Raw genomic sequence first — 15,951 nt, 5'->3', positions numbered from 1 at the left:
GGATCGGTTGGTAGGACATGTTCTGAGGCATCAAGGGATCACTAATTTAGTACTGGAGGGCAGCGTGGAGGGTAAAAATCGTAGAGGGAGACCAAGAGATGAATACACTAAACAGATTCAGAAGGATGTAGGTTGCAGTAGGTACTGGGAGATGAAGAAGCTTGCACAGGATAGAGTAGCATGGAGAGCTGCATCAAACCAGTCTCAGGACTGAAGACCACAACAACAACAACAACAACAACAACAACAACCTCTCACCACAGCCAGCGCAGTGGCCGACGTCCGTCACTTGAAGACCGAGAACAGCGACGTTTGTGTAGAGTTGTCAGTGCTAACAGACAAGCAACACTGCGTGAAATGACCGCAGATATCAATGTGTGATGTACGACGAACGTGTCCTTTAGGACAGTGCTGCGATATTTGCCATTAATGAGCTGTGGGAGCAGACAACCGATGCGTGTGCCTGCAGCATCTGTTCTGGGCTTGTAACAATACCGTTTGGACATCCTTCACGATTGGAAAACCGTGGACTGGTCAGGTGAATCCTGACTTCAGTTAGTAAGAGCAGATGGTAGGATTCGAGTGTGGCAGAGCCCTCACGAGGCCGTGGACAGAAGTTGTCAACAAGGCACTGTGCAAGCTGGTGGTGCCCCCATTATCAAATGGTTCAAATGGCTCTGAGCACTGTAGGACTTAACTTCTGAGGTCATCAGTCTCCTAGAACTTAGAAGTACTTAAACCTAACTAATCTAAGGACATCACACACATCCATGCCCGAGGCAGGATTCGAACCTGAGACCGTAGCGGTCGCGCGGTTCCAGACTGAAGCGTCTAGAACCACTCGGCCACACCGGCCGGCTGCCCCCATTATGGTGAGGGCTGTGTTTACATGGGATTGACTGAGTCAGGATTGGAGTGTGGCGCAGACGCCAAGAAGCCATGGGCAGAAGTTGTCAACGATGCACTGTATAAGATCTATTATGACGGGGGCTATGTTTACATGGGATTGACTGAGTCCTCTGGTCCAACTGAACCGATCATCGACTGGAAATGGTTATGTTTGGCTATTTGGAGACCATTTGTTCCCCAACAACGATGGAATTTTTATGGATGACAATTTGTCATGTCACCGAGCGACATTTGTTCGTGATTGGTTTGAGGAATATTCTGGAAAGTTCATCCGAATGATGTGGCCACCCACATCACCTGACATGAAGCCCATTGAGTATTTATGGGACGTAATCGAGAGGACAGTTCGTGCACAAAATCCTTCACCAGCAACACTTTCAAAATTGTGGTTGCTATGGAGGCAGCATGGCTCAATAGTTATGTCGAGGACTTGCGACGACTTGTTGAATCCACGCCACGTCGAGCTGGTGCACTACACTGCGCCAAGGAAAGTCCGACAAGTTATTAGGAGCTATCTCATGACTTATGTCACAGTGTAGATACCACCACCAGTCGATTGATTGGAGATGTTGATTTCAGTAGAACGACATCATTCAGGGTCTATACCATGTATGGTCTAAGAGAAAAGTCACATGGCGTGATATCGTGTTACTTTCTCATTTGACACATGTAGTCGTTCTGTGATTTGGATATAATTTAGTTGGGTACGACATACCTGTGGGCTTTCGAGAACGAGTAACTCTATCGAGTGGAAGAAGGAGCTCTGGGAGTGACTCACCGTTGCTCGCAGAAGGAGAGGGCTCGGCGAGCGTCTTCTGACGGCGCCGGCCGCGAGTGGGCGGCGCCGGGTCGAGCAGTCCGAAGCGGTGCAGCAGGTGGCGCATGTCCTGCTCTTCGGGCTCGGCGCGCGACTGCGGCAGCGGCTTGAAGGCGCGGTACGGCGCCGGGTCCGGGGGCGGCGGGCCCATTGGCGGGTGGGCGGCGGTGGGCGGCGGCGGGGGCGGCGGGTCCAGCAGCCCCAGCGATTGCAGTAGCTCTCGTACCGCCGGCGAAAGCGCGTCCGCCGCCGCGGACAGGTCGGGCGTCACCGTGGAGGCGGTGGTCGGGGCGGCGGTGGTAGTGGTGGGCTGTGGGTGGGCGGCGCCGGTCACGGGCGCCCGCGGAACGAGGCTGTCGAGCACGCCGGGGTCCAGCGGCCGGAACGGCTGCACAGCCACCACAAATGTCAGCTTACTTCGTCATCGTTGTACCATCCCACAAACGCAGAAAGACAGTGACCTAGTGTCAGGGTATACTGTGTCCTCACATACCGGGATCCAACCTAAAGGTTTTTCTTTTGTGACGTTATGTACCGGGTGATCAAAAAGTCAGTGTAAATTTGAAAATTTAATAAACCATGGAATAATGTAGATAGAGAGGTAAAAAATTACACACATGCTTGGAATGACATCGGGTTATATCAGAACAACAACAACAAAAAAAAAGCACCCCATATTGCTAGACCCGTGAAAGATCCCTTGCGTGCGTCGTTTGGTGATGATCGTGGGCTCAGCCGCCACTTTCGTCATGCTTGGCCTCCCAGGTCCCCAGACCTCAGTCCGTGCGATTATTGGCTTTGGGGTTACATGAAGTTGCAAGTGTATCGTGATCGACCGACATCTCTAGGGATGCTGAAAGACAACATCCGACGCCAATGCCTCACCATAACTCCGGGCATGCTTTACAGTGCCGTTCACAACATTATTCCTCGACTACAGCTATTGTTGAGGAATGATGGTGGACATATTGAGCATTTCCTGTAAAGAACATCATCTTTACTTTGTCTTACTTTTTTATGCTAATTATTGCTATTCTGATCAGATGAAGCGCCATCTGTCGGACATTTTTTGAACGTTTGTGTTTTTTTGCTTCTAATAAAACCCCATGTCATTCCAAGCATGTGTGTCAATTTGTATCTCTCTATCTACACTGTGATTTATTCAGTTTCAAATTTATACTGACTTTTTGATCACCTGGCATATTATAAATAAGATTCAATTTTTTCCATATAATGGCAATGAATGACAAATTGTTCAAGAGGTTCCAGAACAGTTTAAATATTTTTTAAAAATTATTATTACAGTCTCAGTTGCACATATTTACACTTTATTACCGGTTTCGATCATAAGCATTGATAATCTTCATATCTGCAAAGAAAATAAATGAAATACTAATAAATAACTATGTGTTTAGATCCTATTTTTTTTCTTTATTGTTATTTCGTACCCTTACCCCTTGTGGGCAGGGGTCATCTGGCAGCAGCACAGTTCGCCGCTCTTCAGCCAAGAGACCGTATAAAATATCACAGAAGAAACTAATATACAAAAGACAGTGATGAAAGATGAAGTTGACACAAGAGAAGGGGAAACAGTGGGAGTTAAAAAATACAAAAAAGGATTAGTCTGACGAGGCGTGTTTACATAAGTCTACATATACTGTAGATAAAATAGCACTCAACGAGTACACAGCACATAATCACTGGCGGTGCAGAGAGCGCGATTGAAACGGTGTTCACAGTATGAAAACCACCGACGATGACACTTAAAATAGACTGCACTTATGTAACGGATATGGCAAACACCAAAACACACCAGAGAGTAACTGGGTTAAAACTGGAAGGACCTGCCAAGTGAGGGGAGGCCAGGGAGGAGAGAAAGAGGAGGATGTCAGTGTAGGAGTGGGGGCAGGAAGCACTAGAAGGGGAGGTGCCTGTAGCACACCAAAGGGCAGGAGACACCGAGGGTGAGGAAGGGAGCGATCGAGGAAGGACTGGTAAAGAAGAAGTGAGAAGCACAGGGAGGGGGGGTGGGTAGGGGGGGTAGTTAGGAGGGAGGGAAGAAGAGAGAGCCCTAGGGAGAATGGAAGAGGAGGATAATTATTTGGGCGAAGCACATCATCCGGGAAAGGGAGGCGCTAGAAGCTTCTTTAGGAGAGGATGTGGAGGGTGTGGAGAAGGAGAGAGGGTGGGACACATCGGCAGCAGGTGGGGTGTGGAGAGGAAAGGAGACACCAAGGAGTGAGGGGGATCGAGGTGGCGATTGGTGCAGAGGATACGGATGTGTTCAATGAAAAGGATATGTGGGAAAGGGATGAGGTCATAGACGATCCTCGTGGGGGACGGGAGACGGTCAGGGAAAGCGAGGTGGAGTGCATGGTGTTCAAGGATTTGAAGGGCTTTGAAGAATTTAGGAGGGGCAGAGATCCAGGAGACACTGGAGTAACAAAGGACGGGACTGATCAAGGATTTATAGGTATGGAGGATAGTGGAAGGAGGCAATCCCCATGTCCAGATTTCTTTACATATAGTTCATTATAAATATTACATTTTATTTTATATTTAGCTATGACATCATTGTGTATGAACGAAACTAGTAATCGTGAATATGAGCAGCTAAGGATGTGATAATATTTTAATTTTTTTTATATGTAACTAGATCCTTTTAGGGTCTAAAACTCCGCTATGGAAGTGGCCGTTCGACATGGGATGTTATTATGATGCAGCATCCACTTGTCTGCAATGTCTGGTCTCACTCGATGCACCCATTTCCTCAACCTTTCAAGGACATCTTTGTAAAACACTTGGTTGACACTTTGTCCTGGAGGACAAATAGTGCAGTTCATGACATGAGTTCATGGCTTGTAGAAAATAAACTAACGCTACGTCACAGTAAGACTCAGTTTTAACAGTTTCTAACTCATAATTCAACAAAACCTGGAGTTTTAATTTCACAGAATGGACATATGATTAGTGAAACTGAACAGTTCAAATTTATAGGTGTTCAGACAGATAGTAGACTGTCTGGAAAGCCCACTTTCAAGATCTTGTTCTAAGACTTAATGCTGCCATTTTTACTATTCGAACGGTATCTGAAGCGAGTGATCGTTCGACACAAACATTAGTCTACTTTGCTTTTTTTCATTCGCTTATGTCGTATGGTATAATATTTTGTGGTAACTCTTCCCACTCTAACAGGATATTTTTGGCACAGAAACGCGCGGTTCGGGCAGTAAGTGGTGTAAGTTCACGAACCTCTTTTCGATCCCTGTTCACAAGTCTGGGTACTTTGACATTGGCCTCTCAATATACGTATTCCTCACTGTCATTTCTTGTTAACAATATTGGGTTATTCCTAAGAATTAGCAGCTTTCACTCAGTTGATGATAGCAGAAATCAAACCTGCATTTGGATAGGACTTCCTTAACTCTTGTGCAGAAAGGTGTGCAGTATACCGCTGCATTCATTTTCAAGAAGTTACCATTAGAATTCAGAAATCTTAGCAATAATCCACGCGCTTTCAAATCGAAACTGAAGAGTTTCCTCATGGCTCACTCTTTCTATTCTGTCGATGAGTTCCTTCATAAATTAATCTGATTCTTGTTGTATTGTTGATTGCGTTTACTTAAACTTATGGCTTGACTTTTTTCGGGTTCATAAACATTTTATTTTTATCTGTTGTTAGTTTTATGTTGTGATTTCATGTACTGACACGTTCCATGACCTTGGACATTTTTTCCTCAATTTGGTCCTACGGAACTTGACGTGTAAATAAATAAAATAGCAAATTCTTTAGACACGATTCCCCTACTATGATTTTCTCATTCGATTTTTTTCAGTCGAGGAGACGCCTCCGTGTATCGCTCCTCACTTTGCCGTTTTGTCTCAGGATCGTAGCCAAAAAGCTAGCATTCATCATCTGTGATCACACAACTGAACCATTCATTGTCGTTGGCAATCCTCTCAAGAAGATCAACGTACACGTTTCTCCGGTTGTCCTGTTGAGTTGTCAGTTTCTTCGACACCAGTTTGGCACAAACCCTTCGCATGAGCAAAATTTCGGACAAAATTGGACGTATGGTGAAAGTGTTTAAGTTTATAACAGGTCACCAACTGTCATTATTGTTAAACGTCGGTCTGATCCCATAAGAGCACGCACACGCTCGACATTTTCGTCGGTTTTTGAAGTTGAAAGTCTGCCGGAGCGAGGTCCATCTTCTATGTGTTCTCGGCCATCCAAGCCGCGCGGTCTGGGGCGACTTGCCAAGGTTCGCGCCGCTCCCCTCGTCGGAGGTACGAATCCTCCCTCGGGCATGAGTGTGTGTGTTGTCCTTAGCCTAAGTTAGTGTAAGTTAGATTAAGTAGTGTGTAAGTCTAGGGACCGATGACCTCAGCAGTTTGGTCCCTTAGGAACTTACCACAAATTTCCAAATTTTCGGCCACCCAAAAATGATTTGTGCCAGCGGAAAACTTGTACTCTTATAAAAGGTGTTCCACATAGGCCTATTTCAACTTTTCAACTGCCACAGTCGCGGATTCCTCAAGTGTACCACAAAAATTGTTTGCATAACGTTGCTCTAAATACCGCTGTTCTATTTTCGTAACACACATCAAAAACACACCTTCATTGATGGCGCTCTCAGAAACCAACTGTTAGCTGTACGGAGCTGAAACTCGGGCTGAGCACTAGAAGGGATGAACACACTGGTCAACACAAGTAGAACAACGCAGCGTTGCCAGATCGCTCGCATTGTTGTCGGGCTTATTACTTTTCTCACACACCTCGTATTTCCTAAAAAGCGCGTCTCAGCTACTTAACGCCGGGAAAATGTCCTCACGATATAGAATCAGTGGAAGAAAACAAACGCTTTTCAGACAAAGAATATTCAGTATTGAGAGCCCTACGCTATTAACGTGAATGGTGACATGTAGGTTAGGAATATTTTCGTTACTAGTACACCGTCTCCAGTCACAATACTTTTTTTTTCTGTTTCAGTCCGAGCATGTCACATAGACACACAGTATGATAATAAGCATTACAAATAATTTTTAATTGGCTCTAGTTGGAATAAGTCCGCAGCTCGTGCTCTTGCAGTAGCTTTCTCGCTTCCCGCGCACGGGGTTCTGGGTTCGATTCCCGGCGGCGTTAGGGATTTTCCCTGCCTCGAGATGACTGGGTGTTCTTGTGTCGTCCTCATCATCATCAATCATCCCCATTAGAATCGGAGGAAGGCAATGGCAAACCACCTCCGCTAGGACCTTGCCTAGTCGAAAAGTGGCTCTGAGCACTACGGGACTTAACATCTATGGTCATCAGTCCCCTAGAACTTAGAACTACTTAAACCTAACTAACCTAAGGACATCACACACATCCATGCCCGAGGCAGGATTCGAACCTGCGACCGTAGCAGTCGCGCGGCTCCGGACTGACTTGCCTAGTCGGCGTTACGGGTTTCCCGCATCGTCCCCTACGCTGCTCGGAGTATGAGACATCATTACTTGGAATAAATGGATGTGTAAGTATAAGCGACAATAATATAAAGAATGCTTCTTTAATTTATCCTATATTCACGAATTAAAGTGTGTCACTTGAATAGGGTAGTGGTGTCGCAAACGTGTTATGATGCACAATTTGAAGTTAAAGTGTAACTTTGTATCACCGATACACTTGATGAAAATTTCGTGGCCAAATGGAAGAAATCATTAATAGCACTGTATTTATTTCGTTTATCTCTTCTGACATCTTTTTTTTTCGCGTGAAGCCATAGTTGGAGTCACAAAAGATGACGGTTGAATTTAGGCTCGTTCTGCGCACTTACGTCACGCATTCCTATGATCGTCCGATAGTGTTCTGAGCGCTCTGCCGAGAATGTCGTACGCAATAGGAGCACTAAACCTAATCGTAGCCAGTTATGTAATTAATTCTTATTTCATTGGTTGCGAGCAGGTAGTGATAAGCGACAAATTCTACACATGCAAGTGAGAGACATAATTTGCAGAGTACACGCTTTCGTCGAGTGCAAAGCATATGTATGCGCGTACCGTAACTGTCACTTGGAACACACAACAGTACAATACACGTCTTTTTCTAGACCTGCGCAATCAGTCACCTTTCGTGCATCGGACAGTAACAGCTACACTATGTGATCAAAAGTATCCACATACCTGGCTGAAAATGACTTACAAGTTCGTGACGCCCTCCCTAGATAATGCTGGAATTCAATATGGCGTTTGCTCACCCTTAGCCTTGATGACAGCTTCCACTCTCGCAGGCATACGTTCGATCAGGTGCTGGAAGGTTTCTTGGGAAATGGCAGCCTTTCTCCATGTAGTGCTGGACTCGGGAGAGGTATCGATGTTGGTCGGTGAGGCCTGGCACGAAGTCGGCGTTCCAAAACAACCCAAAGGTGTTCTATAGGATTCAGGTCAAGACTGTGTGAGGGCCAGTCCATTACAGGGATGTTATTGTCGTGTAACTACTCCGGCACAGGTGCCCGATCGTGTTGAAAGATGCATTCGCCATCCCCTAATTGCTCTTCAACAGTGGGAAACAAGAACGTGCTTAAAACGTCAGTGTAGGCCTGTGCTGTGATAGTGCCACGCAAAACAACAAGGGGTGCAAGCCGCCTCAATGAAAAACAAAAGCACAGCATAACACCATCGCCTCCGAGTTTTACTGTTGGCACTACACACGCTGACAGATGACGTTCACCGGGCATTCGCCATAACCACACCCTGCCATCGGGTCGCCACATTGTGTATCGTGATTCGTCATCCACACAACGTTTTTTCTCTGTTCAATCGTCCAATGTTTACGCTCTTTACAACAAGCGAGGTGTCGTTTGGCATTTACCGGCGTGATGTGTGCCTTATGAGCAGCCCCTCGACCATGAAATGCATGTTTTCTCACCTCCCGCCTATCTGTCATAGTACTTGCAGTGGATCCTGATGCAGTGTGGGATTCCTGTGTAGTGGTCTGGATAGATGTCTGCCTATTACACATTACGACCCTCTTCAACTCATGTACGCTTTTGTGCTGTACGTGGCCTTTCACGTTTCCACTTCAGTATCACATCGGAAACAGTGGACCTAGGGATGTTCAGGAGTGTTGAAATCTCGCGCACAGACGTATGACACAAATCACACCAAATCTCCTGACCACGTTCGAAGTCCGTGAGTTCTGCGGAGCGCCCCATTCTGCTCTCTCACGATGTCTAATGAATACTAAGGTCGCTGATGCAGAGTACCTAGCAGTAGGTGCAACACAATGCACCTAATATTAAAAACGTATGTTTTTTGGGTGTTCGGATACTTTTGATCACATAGTGTGTGTCCTTCGTTTAATGCTATGCCGCAAATTAAAGCAAGTGTTGCCTCAGTGTATCCATTGAGACTTGAGTTTTAGTTCCGAGACGCGTTGGACTACAACAAGAAAAGAAAAGTGTGACTCGATCAGGCACGTTACTAACAAAATTTTCGTAAGCCGTGAAAGCTATGTTCAGCTGTGCCCAGTATGCACTATCTTGCCATTCGAATTACTTGAAGCCGACTTCGTGTCTTCCAGCGGATTTAAACATGTTGCTCACGGTTAAATTCATCTTTGTATGTAGGTTTGTCTAAAACGTAAAAAGCTAGGAGACACGATTTCGAGAAAATGAGCTTATGTGATAGGTTCCGAGGACCTTTTGGTTGTTTACTGCCTTGAAATGGCGAGAGTCAGTACTCTGAAAAAACTTGGAAAGTATGTCGCTGCTGCTTCGTATCTCTCAAGTGAGGGTCATAGGTCGACGCAAAGAGATTACAGAGCACGCACTCAAATAAGTTCTGTCTGCATTAAAAGGAGGCCGGTGCTTTGCATTCATTGCTTCACCGCATGTTGTACACCAGAGGGATCTGCTTGGTAAACAGTATAACAAATAGGTTATTGCTGTTCGTTCTGTTGTAGTATCTCGTACGTTTTCTATCTTCCAACACGGATGAAATTATATCGTAAGTTTTGGATAAACTATCAAGCAGTAATTCAATGAGTAACCTTGGTACGAGATTACGAAAAGTCATAAGAAAAGATCAAATGTGCATTCCTGCTTACTTTCGTATTACTATTAACCCATCCGCAGAGGACGAAGACATGTATCCATTTTTTTCAGAGTTCTACCCCGCCTTTAGACAGAATCACACGAAAATGGTCTCAAGTTATCACTGTATCGAAGTGTAGAGTTGGTGATTAAATTAATTATGAGAAGATCTGGAATTGTAAAAGATGGAAGATATTTTTTGATAATTAGACGTCGCGTACTCACCTTGTTCTGTAAGTCTTGGAGAACAATGAAAAGAAATATGTATATAAAACTTTGCTGTAATTATTTTACAAATACTAGTAATCTTATTTAATACCGTGGCCTAAGATCCTGTCTGTACTTCGCGGTTTAAATTACCTTTATAAGACCTACTCCACATTTCTTTGCTGACGCGGAGATATCGTAAATAATGATATTTCATGCATCCGGGATCCACCCTATACTGCCTGTATAAAGGTCATTACAGTTGGGTCGCTAGCCAAGTAAGATTTATTTATTTTAATCTTGTTTCTGCTAGCCATCTGGTACGTACTGTGAATCGGTAAAGTTGTCAGAGTTATACACTGTATGATCAAAAGTATTTCGACAACTTCTGATATATATTTGAGATTTTTTTGTGACAACGTTTCCCCGTTATTAAATTTATAATGAATTATATGTTAATTTGTTTAAGAATAGGTATGTAAAGACACACGCGTATTCCAATGCAGCGTTATGTCAAAATTTCAAAGCATTCGGTCAAATTTACGATTACGAATATTAACATTTTCTATACAAGTACATTTCTTGAAAACCTCAAATCTCCGAAAGTTCTCCACGGACTACTTTGAAATTTTAACACAACATTGCATTCAAATACTCAAGTGGTTTTATGTACCTACTGGAATGCAATCTGATGCGTATGTAATAAAAGGAGAATCATTAACAACATGTAAACGTTGGTTTGTTCAAAATCTTTCATCTTCGGAAAGTTCTTGACCGACTGCGTTGAAGTTCTGACACAACGTTTAAATCTAATGGCGTGTGATTTAGGCAAGTAATTATTTAATATATGTCTAATTTTAAGAAATATATTATATAAATATGTGTATGTAATATATAAAGGGGAAAAATCATTACCAAATATGTCAAAACGTACATTTCTGATTTACTTCAATTTTTTGCACGTTAGTGTAACAAATGTTTAGACACCTAGAGACTGTATACACACATCAAAAGAAGTTTTGCATCATCCCTGTTTCCAGAACTCTGAAGATAGACGTTGACTGTGGATATCGTATCACAGACACAGTCCCTTTGACAGTTCAGAGATGTCACTAAACTCGCCCAAAGCTGTAAACAACCATGCATGAGCGGCGCCTATTTGACGGAGGGGGTCCAACAGCCGATCAGTTCCAGTCATTCCACCAGGAAGGAGGTACACTTCTCATGTTGTCTGGAGTTCAACCTTGCCTAGACGGTCAGTACCGCGGTCCGACAGCGTCCACATTGTCACTTTATGCCAGGTAGGGCTCTCAACAGGGGAAGTGTCCAGGCATCTATGAGTGAACCAGAGCCATGTTGTTCGGACGTGGAGGCGATACAGAGAGACAGGCATGATGACATGCCTCACTCAGGCCGCCGAAGGGCTACTACTACAGTGAATTACCGCTACCTACGGATTATGGTGCGGAGGAACCCTGACAGCAGCGCCACCATGTTGAATAATGCTTTTCGTGGAGCCACAGGACGTCGCGTTACAACTGTGCGCAATAGGCTGCACGATGCGCAATTTCACTCCATGGCGAGGTCCATCTTTGCAACCACGACACCACGCAGCGGGGTTCAGATGGGCCAGCAACATGCCGAGTGGACTGCTCGGGATTGGCATCACGTTTTCTTCACCGATGAGTGTCGCTTCAACCAGACAATCGTCGGAGACGTGTTTGGAGGCAACCCGGCCAGGCTGAACGCCTTAGATACACCGTCCAGCGAGTGCAGCAAGGTGGACGTTTCCTTATGTTTTGGGGTGGCATTGTGTGGGGCCGACGTACGCCGCTGGTGGTCATGGAAGGCTTTGTAACGGATGTACGATAAGTGACTGCCATCCTCCGACCGATAGTGCAACCATATCGGCAGCATATTGGCGAGGCATTCGTCTTCATGGACGACAATTCTCGCCCCCATCGTGCACATCTTGTGAATGACTTCCTCCAGGATAACGACATCGCTCGACTAGAGTGGCCAGCATGTTCTCCAGACATGAACCCTATCGAACATGCCTGGGATAGATTGAAAAGGGCTGTTTATGGACGGCGTCACCCACCAACCACTCTGAGGGATCTACGCCGAATTGCCGTTGAGGAGTGGGACAATCTGGTCCGACAGAGCCTTGATGAATTTGTGGATAGTGTGCCACGAGGATACAGGCATGCATCAGTGCAAGAGGACATGCTACTAGGTATTAGAGGTACTGGTGTGTACAGTATTCTGGACCACCACATGGTGTCACCGTCAAATGTCGTCTGACCATGCTGGCTTCTTGTTGCCACGGAAGGTATGGAATCCAGTTAATTTTGGCCCCCTGCATACGATTCTGTTCACTGCCATTGAAAACGATTGTGAATGGCAGTGGGGCCTGGTGTTTCTGTAAAAAAGAATAAACGACGTTAGATTCAAAAACAGCATGTCCAGCTGCAGTTCGGCTTCCCTTAATGGATTACCAGAGAAAACACAACAGTCCGTACCTCCTTTTATACTGGGTGTTCCACCTCTGATGACATCTAGTTGTCATTCTGCGTTACACAGGGGTGTCCGGATACATTTGGTGAGATTTTGTAGTTTCGTGCAACCAACACACTGTTCCTTCTCTTTCGATCCTTCTATACAGGTCACCGGGAGATGCAAAAGTGCATACAGAAGTCATAATTGCATCACCATAAATGATAAATGTGATTGGTGTTCCACATCGCGTGCACCCCCACTTCCCCCACTGCACCCAAAGAAGATGTTGACGTATCGTGCGCCCTTGGAAGTATCTGACTTGATCCTCCTTACCGGCATGAATCAAGCAATCAATTGATTAATCAAAGCTTATCATGGAGATGTAAGTGAACTGGGAGGGCAGTAGCACAAAGATATCAATGGGAGCAGTCCACATTTTACTTATGTATTCTGCACTTAAGATTTATAAACAGGCACCGAAACTGGGAGGAAATACAGCCAGAAATAGAGACCAGATTTCACATGTCATCAAGCACCATTAAAAAATAATACAAATACCAAGGAAGCCACTATGGATTGAGACAAGCGAGAGAGAAATAGTAGCAATGAGGAGCGACATTGGAGCACGACATGTCACCTAGCCTGCAGGCTGTAGCATCTCGTCGTGTTATGCACATTGCTGCAGGCAGTTTCCTTCTGATCGCGTGGATCACGTAGATCATTTTCGTCTCGTGAACAGTAACCATCATACTCGAATTTCGAATGCTCTCAATACTTCTATGAGCCCGTGAGGCTTTAGAACCAGACTTTTGTCAACACGGTGACTGACGACGAGGTCCTCTGTGATGGACACTGACTACCCGAACGCTACATGTTAACTGCTCTAGGACACCGACGAAATCGAGACTGAGTGACTTGGCTAGGTCCTATTTAAAAACATGGTTCCAGAAAAAAAAGCAGACTGTCAGGATAAACTCTTAAATGCGAGTCCCGAAGCAACTTTCCAGGACTGTTAGGTTGGTATGACCGGGCTGGTTCTAAACGCCACATACCTCCCAGGAACGTATCCCTGCACTCGTAGCGTCGCTTTTCAAACCAAGGAGCCTCCCTAACGGTCACCGCCATCTTGGTGAGCAATAAACTTATTGATTGAAAGGCGCTGAATTAAGATTAACCTGACCCAAAATTACTCCTGTTCAGAGGGATCTGTGAACGTGATTTCTGGCAGACGAAGTTTGCTTTAAATTGTTACAGATTTTCTTGAGGTATGCGTATAGGTAATTGTCACTAGTTTCAAGCCTCACGCCACTAGGGACATCTTACCCACATGGACATTGTCTCCATGTACTAAATTTAGCTGAAATTGCTCCTGGTGTTCCAGAGCTACGCTGAAATACACACACACACACACACACACACACACACACACACACACACACACACACACACACACCGATATATGTATGTATAGATCCAGAAGGTTCACAAAACTGTAGTTCCCATGTAGCATCTACAAAGAGAAGAGAAGGAACAGATGATAAGAGTGCTCATAGGTAGTCCTCATCATGCATCCACCATCGATTTTCACAGTTGAGGTGCAGTTGGAAAGAATACACAGAGGAAGAAGTCGTAGTGCTGCAGAGAACAGTCAGTTCAAGTCATACACTGCTCGGCTTTGAGCCTCACCTTGACACTGTCTCCTTGAGCTGCACTGTCCCGCACGTACGACGCCTCGACCGTGGCCACCACATTGGCCGAGTCGTGAGGCACTGGTCTCTTCCTGTGGATGGGCCGCCGCCGCTTGCCGCTGGAGGTTCCAGGTCGCCTCTGGGCGAGGCCTGAAGACGGCGTCGAGGCTACCCCACTGTCCACTGGACCACCTGTCTGGCCGTGTGCATTTTGGGTAGATTGGGTACTGACCTCGAGCAAAAGTGGTCGGCTCCCACTGTCCACCAATGCTCCGGCTGATGATGGTCCACTTTCCTGTGGTGTATAAGGGTGTCTTCCTGGAGGTCTGGCATTGCCTCTACCATAATGAGAAACAGGCCCATTATTTGTGACGAAAGCTGAATTTCCTTCAAGGTGATCTCCTGCAGTGAGGATGCTTTCTGAAGTGATATATGATGGCTTTTTCCTGATGTAAAATGGCTGTGCTTCAACAGCCTGGAAAGGTCTTTGGGTATTGCTGCCAGCCCTGGAAGTGGTAGTCTGGGACTGTCTAATGTGTCCAAAGAGGTCCTCGGTAATGGGTTCTTCATTGTGTGGCTTGATAGCAAGAGGTGGTCTCCAGTCTTCGCTGTAAATAATATCGGCTGCAGGCGATTCTCCATCCAGATTCCCCTTCTGAAATGTAATCCTTGGTTTCGTGTTATAACTTCCAACAGTTATTTCAAAGTTCTCTGGGACAGCTGGTCTCACAGTTTGTTCTGTTACATCTTCTGTGATGTTAATTTGTCGCTTTGCATCTTCATTCCATGTATCTGTCGTTGTTGGAGTCAGTGTTGAAGTTTCCCTATAGCTAAAATTATTTTCTGAAGGTGTTTGGTCAATACTGGTCTGATCTGTCGTAACGCCAAAACTGTATTGGTTGCTGCTTGACTGAACTGGTTTCTTTCTTCTCATTGAACCTCTCAGGGGCGAGTGTCTTTGTTGATTCTTATATCCGCTCAATCTATTCGGCTTGCTAGGTGGTTTATTGGTTATAGGCCGTTGGATGTCCTCTGTAGTGTATTCTGCAGCATGATTCTGGGTTACAGTATCTTCAGTTGCCTCTGGATATTGCGTCGTCCGTTGGTCTAGCTGGATGTTGCTCGTGATCGATGTCTGACGTTCAGTGGTTGGTTCAGGGGGTGGTCTCGTAGATCCAATAAAGTCTTCGTCGTCAAAAAAGTTGAAGATCAGCGGTCGTTCAGTCTGAAAACCACATGTTATACTCCTAGATTCTTCCAAACAACAAAGAAATATGCTTTAAACAACAAGAATACATTAAACGATTATCTGTGGAGTGGATACCCTGAAAAGTTCTTACACATTCACAATATTGGATCACGTTTTCCGACATGTTGTACTACTCAGTAGAGTTGTATTTTTTACATTGCCGAGATATGGAAGAAAGAACTATTAGTGCCAGCCTAAAGCTTTTGAAAAGAGGAATCCAGTGATATAAAGCAGGTGACAGTTGTTCCAAAATTCAGGCCCAAGTTCTTCACCAGCTGATATAGCTTTGGATTTTAAAACAAAAATTATCTTTCTCAGACTGTCATAGCGCACTGTGTGGCATAACTGAAACAAAGAAACATCGTTTAACATTGTTCCACGAGTAATAAACGGTACAGATAGCTAGTTCAAACCCTAACAATATATATATTTCTTAAATGTTTTCCATTGTATATTTAATACAAAATATGAATTTAGTTACACATAGAATGTGGGTTCATTACCCATCAG

The 15,951-nt window shown here is 45.0% G+C and overlaps 1 protein-coding gene across 1 annotated transcript in view; it reads right to left on the bottom strand.

Moving 5' to 3' along the window:
• The window catches only part of LOC126209929 (mucin-5AC-like), a 35,667-nt gene extending 20,102 nt beyond the window's left edge, over positions 1-15,565 (bottom strand). The window contains exons 1-5 of the mRNA XM_049939047.1: positions 15,533-15,565; positions 14,191-15,417; positions 12,311-12,427; positions 1,893-2,114; positions 1,688-1,832 (exon numbers count right to left, since the gene is read on the bottom strand). Of these exons, the coding sequence (XP_049795004.1) occupies positions 1,688-1,832; positions 1,893-2,114; positions 12,311-12,427; positions 14,191-15,417; positions 15,533-15,565 (1,744 nt within the window). The remainder of the gene's footprint in view (positions 1-1,687; positions 1,833-1,892; positions 2,115-12,310; positions 12,428-14,190; positions 15,418-15,532) is intronic.
• Positions 15,566-15,951: the final 386 nt, after the last annotated feature.

This window comes from Schistocerca nitens, chromosome 10, assembly GCF_023898315.1.
Source record: "Schistocerca nitens isolate TAMUIC-IGC-003100 chromosome 10, iqSchNite1.1, whole genome shotgun sequence".
Lineage (NCBI taxonomy): Eukaryota > Metazoa > Arthropoda > Insecta > Orthoptera > Acrididae > Schistocerca > Schistocerca nitens.
This window is presented reverse-complemented; position numbering and strand designations above follow the sequence as displayed.